Raw genomic sequence first — 13,090 nt, forward strand, 5'->3', positions numbered from 1 at the left:
AATACCGCTAACGCTAAAGTTCTAATAACGAAATATTTCACTAAATTTTTAACGAATTTCCAATTGTTATTTAAAAATGTTATCTTTGTTATGTATTGATACTATATTGTAAAAAGAAATCAAACTCGTTTCCTTAAATTAAAGTTGTAAGGATAAAACGAAAAACTAAAATTTTCAACTTCGCTGCAGAACATCCAAGGTATCCTGTAATAACTGTCATCATAATTATGCTCTAATGATAGATAATTTCAGGTTGATTACCATGTTGTTGAATAACTTCATGAATATTGGTCCGTTTCTGAGAAATTGAGTAAAAACTACAAAAAAATGTCTTAAATGATGTTTTTACAAAAACCATAATATCTCGGAATCTCGAATTAACGGGAAATTTTTATAAAAGTGATTTTAATTTTGTATTTAATTGTATATGCTAGTACCAAGATATGGATGTAGGTAGGGTATAGATAGGTAGCACAAATATACATATGTGTTTCTGAATATACATTAGACCGACTTACAAAAACGATGCTTGAGTAACCCCCTTAAAATATTCACTATTATGTAATATTATGTTAGAGTTTTCAAAAAAAAAAAAAAAAAATCATATGGAGGACACGATTTAATGTTAAATTTTTATTTTAAATCTTGCCCAGCTTCAAATAATCTTGGTTATTTTTTAAATTTTTTCAAAATATTTCTAGTTTATCAATGGCCGTTCGTTATTTATTTTTTTTTTGTTTTTTTCAGTATTTCTTAAACTAAAAAATTTACAAATATACATTTGAAAAGTTTCTTAAAGCCAAAGTTTGCAAAATTGTGCATACATTTTATTTTTATTAGCGAAAATCCTAACAATTTTAAATATTTTGGAATATGACAATTATGAACAAACGGTTATTTATGATTAATAGATCATTGGATGTGGCTTTAAAACCCCTTTCAAACGCCACCTCATATTGGATATAATGTTTCAAAACAAAACAAAAAATTTAAAAAATAATTCCAAAATAGCTCTTTTTAATTTGGTTCAGCTCTTAAAATATTTTGGGAATCATCATAAAACAAAGCAAGGTAAATTTTGAGAGGGGTAACAAAATCCCTTATTTGCTTTCAATACAAAGTGAGTCGGTCTAATATACATATGTATACAAAACTAAAAAAATAAAAATTTACAATTAAATGTAGACTTTCATTATCTGACATCTTCACATATTCGTGTGAAAAATAGTTGGAAATACAAGAGAAAATTTATTAAAAAATATTAATAAAATGCACTTCAATTATGTTGGCATGGAAAGATGGATTATTCATTATTGAACTATAAATTTTAAAAATGATTACTCTGTAAATATTCTATTATAAAACCTCTTCAATTTTAAACAAATTATACCTGATACTAATGCTAATGATCTTTTTATGTAATGTTTATGTAATTTTTTTACATAAAATTCTGTAGAAAAATATATTTATGTTTTTATGCTTCTATTAAATATATTTAATTTCATACAAATGTATGTATGGGTTACCTTATTGAAGTGGGGACAAATATTCATAAGAGATTTTTGTGTGTTTCTAAAACACTAGACTTTAAATTACTAGGTAGAAAATCATTCCAGGCGCCCCCGGAGGATGATTTTAGGAATATTGTTCAATACATCTAACTTTTTTCTACAATCCTGGATCATATAATTAAATAACTGGTAATTGTAAGACATCAACTACAAAACAAAATATTTAATTAAGTATCAAAAGTAAAATTTAAGAAATAAAATGTAATTAAAGCTTGGACTGTTCGCTTAAATTGGTGTGTAATTTTGCAAATAGTTGTAATTATGGTTTTTTAAAATAGAAAAATATTAATAAAAAAATATCAGTATAATAAAACGGCATTGAGTGCAATTTACAGCATTTTTTTAATTTTATTTAGCCCATTGTTGTTTGTAACAACATAATTAAATTCCTATAATTATATACACGTTTTTTATTTTGTTTGTATATCAGTTTTTTTGCCACTTAGTATTAAATGCTTTAATTACAAAAAAAAACAAAATAAAAAACTGTTGTTGTTTACACAATAAAATGAACATTAATTAATTTTTTATGAAAATTTACAAAAATTAGCCCTGTAGAATGTGGAAATTATTATTAGAATTTAATTAATGGTTTCAATATGGGCTAAATAAACTGTTCAATAAATGCACTTTTCACAAAACTATATAAATTTATATAAATTATTGATACAAGATATAGTTATCAGCAAAAAGAAAAAATATAGTTATGAATACGCATCTTCAAATATAGCGGGATTTATGTAAACATACATATATGTGTGTATATGACAATCTTTGTCATGAGGTAAAAAAATATATACTTACAAAAGTTTTAAAATTGTATATTAAATTTTAAAAACTTGAACAAAATGCCTTACCTTAGAGTGCACTATAAATCTAGCTCCTAAATCTTACAATTTAGTATTTTTATGTTAAATATATAATAATAATTTCTTTAATCGAATTGGACTTACGATTGTTTTAAATTAAACGAATGTTAAGTGCATTATCGTTGGCGAAAACATAACAAATTAATCCAGAATACATATTTATTTATACATATACATTCATATATACCAAGCGAAAACACACAAAACATTAAATACTAATGAACTAATAAGCAAAAAGTCGGACCTGAACTTCTTTTACGTTAGTGCGTTTATCCAACTAACATTAAATTACTGGGATATCTGATTATAAATGTATACATATAAAGTAGTTATTGTGAAGTGTGTTGTTGTATAAGTAAAAGCCATTACCAAGTTTTTGCTGGGTGTGTATTATAAATACCACTATTGATTATCTGTTGAATTTATATTCATTACATATAAGTATGATTTTATTTCGGGAGAGTTATATAGATGCACATTATTAATGTTATTTACATTTGGGTGTATTAAACACTTTAAATCCACAATCTATTGCCGGACTTGTGTATTATATAAATTTTCATTTAATAAAAAAAATTAAGTTTTTCCTACTATTTTATAACATCTATTTATAAGCTTCTTTTTATTAAAGTTATTTATAAACCTTTGTTAAGTATATTGATCCACAACATGATTATTAGTGGGATTGTGAGACATTTTATTTTCGGTTGTTGGGTGTCAAAATAGTCATAAATTTTAAGCTCATACAAATGAATATTACAAATTGTTTAAAATTTGGTTTGGTCCATTTCAGAATTTTTGGATTACTTTTGATTTTCTCTAAAAAAATTTTAATTATTCGGTGATATCAAAATTTAGGAACTTTTAAATCCCATTTCGAAAAGACTGCTGAGAATTTGATAAACAAGATTTTCAATCGATGGTACAGAATTAGTTTAAAATATATATATAATAATATTATTAATCATTCAGTAATTTTACTGTACTTTTGCAGTCGCGGGGTAAAAAGTAATATTTCTTGGAATGATTTGACATTGGGTCGAACCAGAGTACATGGTGTAATCTATAACATTTGTGGGGTTGTAATATCTTAATTTCCCACCTACTATTTTTAATAATTTATTTTATGAATGAAATAGAGCAATCCGTAGTGCCTTTTGCATAAAATACTACTACATGGTGAAATCTATATTTCGAGAGTTCCGTGCTGTTGACGAATGACAACTGATACCCCACAGAGGAGTGAACGTGGGACTAAGGATGGAAATGAGTTGTTGTATTCATCCTGTATCATCTATATAAGTATCTTATGGATTAATGGACTCGTAGTACGGTCTACCGGTTGTGCTGTAGCCGACTTAGCCATAACATTTGCAGGGTTGTAATATCTTACTTTTCCACTTAATGTTATTAATCATTTATTTTATGAATGGAATAGAGTAATCCTAATTGGATCAGGATATATAAGAGTATATATTAGCTGAAAATATTGATTTTGTGGATTTTATTTCTAAATTTCAGTATTAAGAGTTTTAAGTTTACCATAAAAGCAATAAAATTAAAAAAATGTTAAAAAGTAATTGTAAAAACTCAACGGAATTAAATCAAATTCTATAAATTAAAGATACTTACTTGACTTGCCAATTCTGATAAATAATACTTAAAAAAATATATACTTTTTATATCTTAAATATAAGATAAATTTCAATTTTGTATTTTTTTAAGTGTATTTATTAACAAAAAACAAACAAATTATGTGAAAAAACTTAATTGATTCACTGTACGACGTAAGTCAACAACAACAGTTAGCATATACTCCTTCGTTAATAGTAGTATAGCTTTATTTAAAATTCATTTTTGTTCTCTACTATTTTATCAATGCAACAACACTGCTGTATATATAAAAAATTCTTAAAATTGTTTCAACAGAACTTACCAACTTCTTTAACTATTGACATAAAACAAGTAGAAAAATATTTACTGGGTTATACATTTATTTTATAATTTTTCATTCGTTTTTTATTTAATTTTATGAATATTTCAGTTATTCGATAATAGATATTTAATTATTACAAAGTAAAGTATGTATGCATGCATGTCTATAAAGTAAATATGTGTGATTACTTAGTTTTGTGTTTTAAATAATTATTTACAATAACAAGTAAAAAAAAAAATTTTTTTATTTGTCATAATGTTTTGGACTTATATTTTTTTTTGATTATGCCTGTAGGGTTTGTATGATAAAATGCAATGAAAAACAAAATGTCATCGCAACACATACATAAATACATGAGATATTACTATTACATTGATGTTTTTTGTTTATTTTAATTTGTTAATGCTGTATTTTTTATTAATTTTTTCAATAGATTTCAATACACTTGAAAGAGTAGTTGTTTTCCTTTTATCGCAATGTTTATTATTGCAACTATTTATTTAATTATATAAATTAATTACATACTAAATGTATATTATTAACTAAATAAGCTTTGCATTATTTTGTTTATGCAGGCGCGTGTGTGTGTGTATCTGTTTGTGTCTTAGTGTGTGGTTTTGTGCATAATTCTACTTTATGTATGTAAATTAAATTTTTTAACAAGTTTTTAATAACAAAATCATTTTTTTTCTTTTTAATTATTTCAATATTATAAAATAATTATTTTATGTTTTATTAAAAATAAAACTTTTTAAGCCTTTTATAATTGTATTATTTTTAATTTGTTTTTATAATTAATGTTATTATTTTATGGGTATAAATGTATTATTTCATTTAATTTTATTATTTTACACGTTATAATATTCAAGTGATTTTAATACTCTTACTCATTTAATAAACTATCTAGATTGATAAAATGTAAAAAATATTATTAATATACTGCTGGTTGTTAAAAGCAATTTAAGATGCTTGAAATTAAATTTTTCCGCCCCAGAGCTAGGACCAAAATATGTCTCCAGAAATCCTCTAAATCCACCGCCAGATGATGTCACTAAAATGAAATGAAATATTGTGAGAAACTTTATCATAACTGTTGATTCGTGTTGCTTATTCAAAAAAAAAAAAATTATTTGCAGTTGGTCAAAAAAATTTTGACCACAATAGTTTGTGGCAGAAAACAAAAAATTTAAGTTTTAAATTGAGATTTGTTTTAGTAGTCAGAATATAAAACTATTTATATGAAGGATACCATTTACTAATATAATAATTGATTTTTCATAATGCGACTACTGCATTTACGGATCTTTCAACTGGCATACGTTCCCTATAAAGGAGTAACTTTTAACAACATGTTTGAACAACTTTAGCTAAACTCAAATGCATATACAGGTAACACAATAGAGGGAAGAATAATATTATTGCTATCCACAGACAAGAATTAAAAAATATTTTTTATCTACAAATAGAGATATAAATCGAAATAAAAAACAAGTTTAGGGACTAAAAAACATTAGTAACAGACAATAGTCCAATAGTGTATTGCATAAGGGTATAAGTTTTCTATTTAAACTTTGAACTTTAAATACACACAAATATATACATAAACAGTTAGAAAAATGCAGTTAAGCAAAAAATATACGAACATAAAAATATATTGAAAAAATAATAATCTGATGAATAAACGTTATGAAATGTCTAAGTTGAGGTTGTTTAACGAAATTGGGAGTTGTGTAATTTAAATAAAAATTATCTAATTTAAAATAATATATTGAAGAGCTAAGAATACTTTTTTTATACCAAAACATTTTTTTAAATAAAAATTTGTATCAGTGGTGATCGAAATTTGTAGCTCTTGTTATAAAGAACAAAAATTGTGATCATATAAAATCAAAAAAAAAAAAAAAAAAACTCCATTACAATTTTTCATTTCAAGTGAAGAGTTTTACATTGGAAATTGCACTGCTGTAATTATCGACACCTGTACGTATACATGTTAATGATATACATATAATTCAAAAATTATGTATACGCCTAGTTTAGAAAAACACTTTAAACAATATTGTAACAAGAAACTGTTTATGGTACTATTGTTTCTGCTTAGTAATCCTTAGTGATTAAATAAAAAAAATATTTATATTTCTATATTTTTTTCCAATCCAGTTCTGAATTAGAAATAAAGCTGAAAAATTTTAAAATAAAAAAGAAAGCGAAACAAATATGTTTTGAATGTATGTATAGTAAAAAAAGGATTCTACAACACAATGGAAAACACAAGAATGAAATGTACAATAAACATTCCATATGGCCGTTGGGTAGGTAACAAACAGACGTAACAAAACTAAAAGATGAACCCAGAGACGATGACATGACCACCAAGGGTGCCAATGATGACAGGCATCCCTGTTAAGAACCTAAAGCATGATTTTATGTATATTTTCATACAAAAAGGAAACAGTAAAAAACAACTACATAAATAACAAAAGGTACAACAAAACCAGATGAAAACAACAAACTCCATAGGTTCTAGTGGTGTTGACCAAAAACTGTCATTTCTATTCTCTGCCAACGAGTGTTCCAAATTTGTTTTGCTTTCTTTTATTTTGTAAGTGAAAATTTATGTATCTTTGTATTGTTGTTTTTCTGTTTGTTTATTTTCTAAAAAAAACAAATAATAGTAGGGCGAAACCGACTATTATTTTTATACCCACCATCAAAAAAGATGGGGGCTATATTGTTTTTATCATTCCGTTTGTAACGCATTGAAATATTCGTCTAAGACCCATAAAAGTATATATATTCTGGGTCCTTATTAGATTCTAAGACGATCTAGCCATGTCCGTCCGTCCGTCTGTCTGTTGAAAACACGATAGAGTCCAAACGGAAGTAGCGCGAGCTGAAATTTTGCACAGAAACTTATAGTTGATACAGTTTGTTTGGTATTGAAAATGGGCAATATCGGTCCACGATTTCGCCTAGCCCCTATATAAGGCCCCCTTTAGAAAATGACATTATCGCCAATAACTGACTAACAAAAGCATCAATAGCGCTGTACTTCGGCACAAACATGTTTTATGGGGACATAAATCTTTTCATAGAATTTCATAAGGATCGGTCCATAATTGACCCTATCCCCCATGCAAAGTACCCTTCAGAAAATGACTTTATCGATCACAACTGACTAACAGAAGCATCAATAGCGGTGTAATTCGGCACAAACATGTTTTATGGTGACATAAATCTCTTCGTAGAATTTTATAAGGATCGGTCCATAATTGACCCTACCCCCCATATAAAGTCCCTTTCAGAAAATGACTTTATCGCCAATAACTGGCTAAGAGAAGCATCAATAGCAGTGAAATTCGACACAAACATGTTTTATGGGGACATAAATCTTTTCGTACAATTTTATAAGGATCGGTTCATAATTGACCCTACCCCCCATATAAAGTTCCCTTCAGAAAATGACTCTGTCGCTCATAACTGGCTAAGAGAAGGATCAATAGCGGTGAAATTCGGCACAAACATGTTTTATGGTCTCATAAATCTCTTTGAGGAATTTTATAAGGATAATTGACCATATCCATAATTGACCCTATCCCACCTATAAGGTCCCTTTCAGAAAACGACTAACTGGCTAAGAGAAGCATCAATAGCAGTGAAATTCGGCACAAACATGTTTTATAGCGACATAAATCTTTCTATAGAATTTCATAAGGATCGGTCCATAATTGACCCTACCCCCCATACAACGTACCCTTCAGAAAATGACTTTATCGCCCACAACTGACTAACAGAAGCATCAATAGCGGTGTAATTCGGCACAAATATGTTTTATGGTGACATAAATCTCTTCGTAGAATTTTATAAGGATCGGTCCATAATTGACCCTACCCCCCATATAAAGACCCTTCAGAAAATGACTTTATCACCCATAACTGGCTAAGAGAAGCATCAATAGCAGTGAAATTCGGCACAAACATGTTTTACGGGAATATAAATCTCTTCGTAGAATTTTATAAGGATCGGTCCATAATTGACCCTACCCCCCATATAAAGTCCCCTTCTGAAAATGACTTTATCGCCCATAACTGGCTAAGAGAAGCATCAATAGCAGTGAAATTCGGCACAAACATGTTTTAGGGGAACATAAATCACTTCGTAGAATTTTATAAGGATCGGTCAATAATTGACCCTACCCCCCACATAAAGTCCCTTTCAGAAAATGACTTTATCGCCCATAACTGGTTAAGAGAAGCATCAATAGCAGTGAAATTCGGCACAAACATGTTCTATTGCGACATAAATCTTCTCGTAGAATTTCATAAGGATCGGTCCATAACTGACCCTACCCCCCATACAAAGTACCCTTCAGAAAATGACTTTATCGCTCACAACTGACTAACAGAAGCATCAATATCGGTGTAATGCGGCACAACCATGTTTTATGGTGACATAAATCTCTTCGTAGAATTTTATAAGAATCGGTCCATAATTGACCCTACCCCCCATATAAATTCCCCTTCAGAAAATGATTTTATCGCCCATAAATGGCTAAGAGAAGCATCAATAGCAGTGAAATTCGGCACAAACATGTTTTATGAGGACATAAATCTTTTCGTAGAATTTTATAAGGATTGGTTCATAATTGACCCTACCCCCCATATAAAGTCCCCTTTAGAAAATGACTTTGTCGCTCATAACTGGCTAAGAGAAGCATCAATAGCGGTGAAATTCGGCACAAACATGTTTTATGGTCTCATAAATCTCTTTGTAGAATTTTATAACGATAATTGACCGTATCCATAATTGACCCTATCCCACCTATAAGGTCCCTTGCAGAAAACGACTTTAATGCTCATATCTACCTTAAAAAGCATATATATAACAATAATATTCGACATATAAAAGTTTTATGGGAACTAAAATCATTTTCTTAAATTTTATGAGGATGAGTCCATTATTATCTAACCCCCTAATAAGGTGCCCTTTAGGCAACGAATTCAACGGTCATTACTACAAAATTCTACATACACAAGTTTCTTGCGAGCCAAAATCTCCCTATCAAATTTTATAAGGATCGATCCTTATTGAAAGTAAGAATATCGCTTCACGTTTTCTCCTATCCCTATTATAATGCCCCCTTCAGAAAATAGCTGAATCGCTAAGAGAATGTGAGTACATCAGTAAAATTCTACATAAACATGAATGATTTGATGGTGGGTATATAAGATTCGGCATGGCCGAATATAACACTCTTACTTGTTTATTCTTTACGATAAAGCAACTTAGCTTAATTTGGATCTAGTTCTTAGTAAAATAATTAATAGGTTGCGTACTTAAAGCAGATTGTGAAAAAATATTTAATTAATTTAAAAATTCTGATTGAAAAAGCTATCAATGCATAGACTGACGGACGGCTATTGTTATGAGCAAGTTTCTCCACCATAGTAGTGTAGGGTACAATAATGAATATTTATAGATATAGGTATGTATGTTAATTTGAAAACAAATACATTTGTGTATTTAGTAAAGATATAAAAGAGGAAAAAACAGAATTCAATAGCTTAAAAAATATAACAATCTAAAATAAACACTTTTTTAACAACAATACCAAAAAATAACAACTAAGTAAAATGTATGTTTACTTAAACAATTAGTTTTAGTAAAACAAAGAAGGCATTTATTTTTTAAAAGTGTCTTTGTCTTTAGATTTTCATTCAGCATATAATTTATGAAAATTTTTACCACCATTGCAATATTTGAATTACTGCAATTAAATTCAAGGGTTGAAACCACCAAAATCCTACTTGTAGTTAATCAGCAATTTACTTTTCAATGACTACTATATACATTTGCATTACTTATAAGTGTTCTAGTAATGATCTGTAAATAATATTGTTTTACTAAATTATTCCAAGATTATTGTACTGTTTTGTATTATTCAGGGGAACTAAAATATTTCATTCGAGTAATAAACGTTATACCAGTTTATTTGTAGGAAAATTAGTTAGTTAGCTCCGGTCCACTATTTGTTACCAAAATTGGATGAAGGGCCTTTACTCTAAAAATTTTTGATGAAAAAATTCAACATAATTTCACTATTAGAAGTTGAGCCAAGAGAAAAAACTAGTTTCGATATTTTTGATTTTTAAAAGGAAACTTTTTTTAATTAATTTAATAAGTATCTAATTGAGATTGCAAATGCAAATTAAAGAAATAGCAATTTAAGGTGAAACAAAATATACATAAACACACTCCTTTCTACTATGCCAAAAAATAATCCTTTTCATTCAGATTAAAATTAATTAAACATGTTTTAATTTAAACATAATTTTTTTCCATAAAATATACAAATCTCTTGGTGTCATATAAAAATTTATATTTGTCGATAAATTTATACTTTAATGTCTTTTTAAAAAAAATATTTATCTTATGTAGCTCTTGTTTTTAATTTGCACTTTAAATAAAACCAAACGATATAAATTTTGTTGCATTTAATTAAATTTGATTTTAATTTATGTATATTAAGAATGCAGTTTAAAGACATTTTTAAAATACTATTCGAAAACTATTGATTTTAAGTTACAGCAACAGTAAATGAATATAATATTAAAAATTTAAACATGAATATTTATTTAGTCATTGTTGCAATAAACTTTAACAATTACTTACATATGGGGCTTTAAACAAAAAATATAATTATTACATTTAAAAAAATACAATGTATTGTAATGGAATAATTTTGAATGAAATTTTAAATTATTCAAGCCTATATATGCTTCTAAAATAATATTAACAATCTTAAATAACAGCTTCAATCTTATTTAATTAGCCATACACAAATAATTAAAAAATAAAACAATGCAATATTAAACTTTTTAAATTATTAACAAAATATCTAAAAAAATAAAACTAATAATATTAACACGACTGACTGATTTTAAAACTTCTTTAGCTAAACTTTTTATGGAGTAACCCATTTACCATGTTTCTCTAAAAATTGTCTAAGGCTATTTTCTAATGTAAACAAAATAACATTAATTAAATGAACAAACTAAAAATTGTTTCACATTTACATATTGTCTACAAACACCTGTACTGCAAACATATACACATGCATACAATTTATTTACACTTTATCCCTGAATCCTGAATACTTTGTAAGTGTGAGTATGATGTGTTACAAATTACTCAAAGGATTAAATATACAACATTTGTCATTTATGGCTTAAAGGTGTAGAGAAGGAAAGAAAACAAACACACGTATACAAATGAATACTGTTTTCATAGTTTTACATTTAAATATAAACAAATATTTCTCTTTATTTTCTTCTTAGATTTTAGAAGAAACAAATAAAGGAATTACGACTTAAATCAACATAAATAAATAGAATAAAATACCATATGCAGTTTTTCAATGGTAAATGCATGACTTTATATTGAATTTCAATTACTTGGTTTGTACAAATTTGATAATTTTCTCGTAATACAGAAAAGAAGTACATTTTCACTTTAGTTTTTCGTAAATATTTCAGTTTTTTTATCTAATTATGTTCCGTAAAATTAAAATGAATTTAAATTAATGAATTATATATTTATATATTTTAATTATAACCAATCCTTTAAAGAATTAATAAATAGGATAAATTATGAACTGATCTGCATATATTTTTGTTATAGAGATGAATGGTCCAATAAATATCGTTTTTGACCAGTTTTAAGTGTTATAGTAATTTTCTGAAAGTGATCTTTGGATCATATTTAATTTGTTTGTATTGAATTGCATCACTATACATTTATTTTTATCCATCATTTAAGGATAAATTTAGCCTTTTTATTTATCATTTAGAATCCAAATTTATTTTTTAGACTTTTCATTATATATTTAATAAGTATCTTATGCTATTTTTTTTTTGTTAATATAGACCGATCTTTGTCGCTAGGGTCATATGAGAGTGCTTATAAAAAACTGAAAAAACTACTTGTGCTTTTGTTGAGATACTAGTATATGCTGAAAGAGGAAGGGGTTCTGTTGCATTGGGTTAATGATTTCAAATATAGCCAGTACAACAATATACTGATTTAAACTTTTTCCATTGACTTCGTCCTATTGAATTTTTAACATTTTGCTTTATTTGCTTTATTAACATGACCATTTACCTAGTAAACCGTACAAATAGCTTGATCGATACAAAAAATGATTCTAAGCCGATTAGTATATTTTGTCCGCTGGATTAAACACATTTTTCAAGTATCGAAACGCTGTAAGACATACTTTATTCCATCTGATCTTCTTACTATTTACAACACTTATATCCGGCCGAAAATGGAATACAACACTCTCTTGAAGTCTAATTTGGAGCTACTTGACCGCGTACAAGAAAGGGCGAAGGTACTTATCGGTGACAGTAGGTATTGATTCACTGGAGCACCGTCGCAATGTGGGGTGAATTTCACTGTTCTATCGATACTACAATGGAATGTGTTCCTTTGAAATTAAGGAACTTGTTCCCGATACCCATACGTCTTTCTTCAAGAACACACCCATTTGTGGTATTCGTGATGTCCTTAGAGTCCTTTTTAATGGGGTCTGATGTCCGCCATACATCACAGTGTAATTTCTGGGTTCTTAAAAATAACTTTATCGCGTTTGCACCTTATCAATAAACAATAACTATGCACACCCTATAGCTCTTTCCTTTTGACCTCTATAT

General features: G+C 27.5%; 1 protein-coding gene across 1 annotated transcript in view; it reads right to left on the reverse strand.

The window, feature by feature from the left end:
* Positions 1-4,414: 4,414 nt before the first annotated feature.
* Positions 4,415-13,090, reverse strand: part of LOC111674830 — a 151,176-nt gene continuing 142,500 nt past the window's right edge. The window contains exon 9 of the mRNA XM_046949680.1: positions 4,415-5,427. Coding sequence (XP_046805636.1) covers positions 5,276-5,427 — 152 coding nt within the window. The 3' untranslated portion in view covers positions 4,415-5,275. The remainder of the gene's footprint in view (positions 5,428-13,090) is intronic.

This window comes from Lucilia cuprina, chromosome 4, assembly GCF_022045245.1.
Source record: "Lucilia cuprina isolate Lc7/37 chromosome 4, ASM2204524v1, whole genome shotgun sequence".
In the NCBI taxonomy this organism is placed as follows: Eukaryota; Metazoa; Arthropoda; class Insecta; order Diptera; family Calliphoridae; genus Lucilia; species Lucilia cuprina.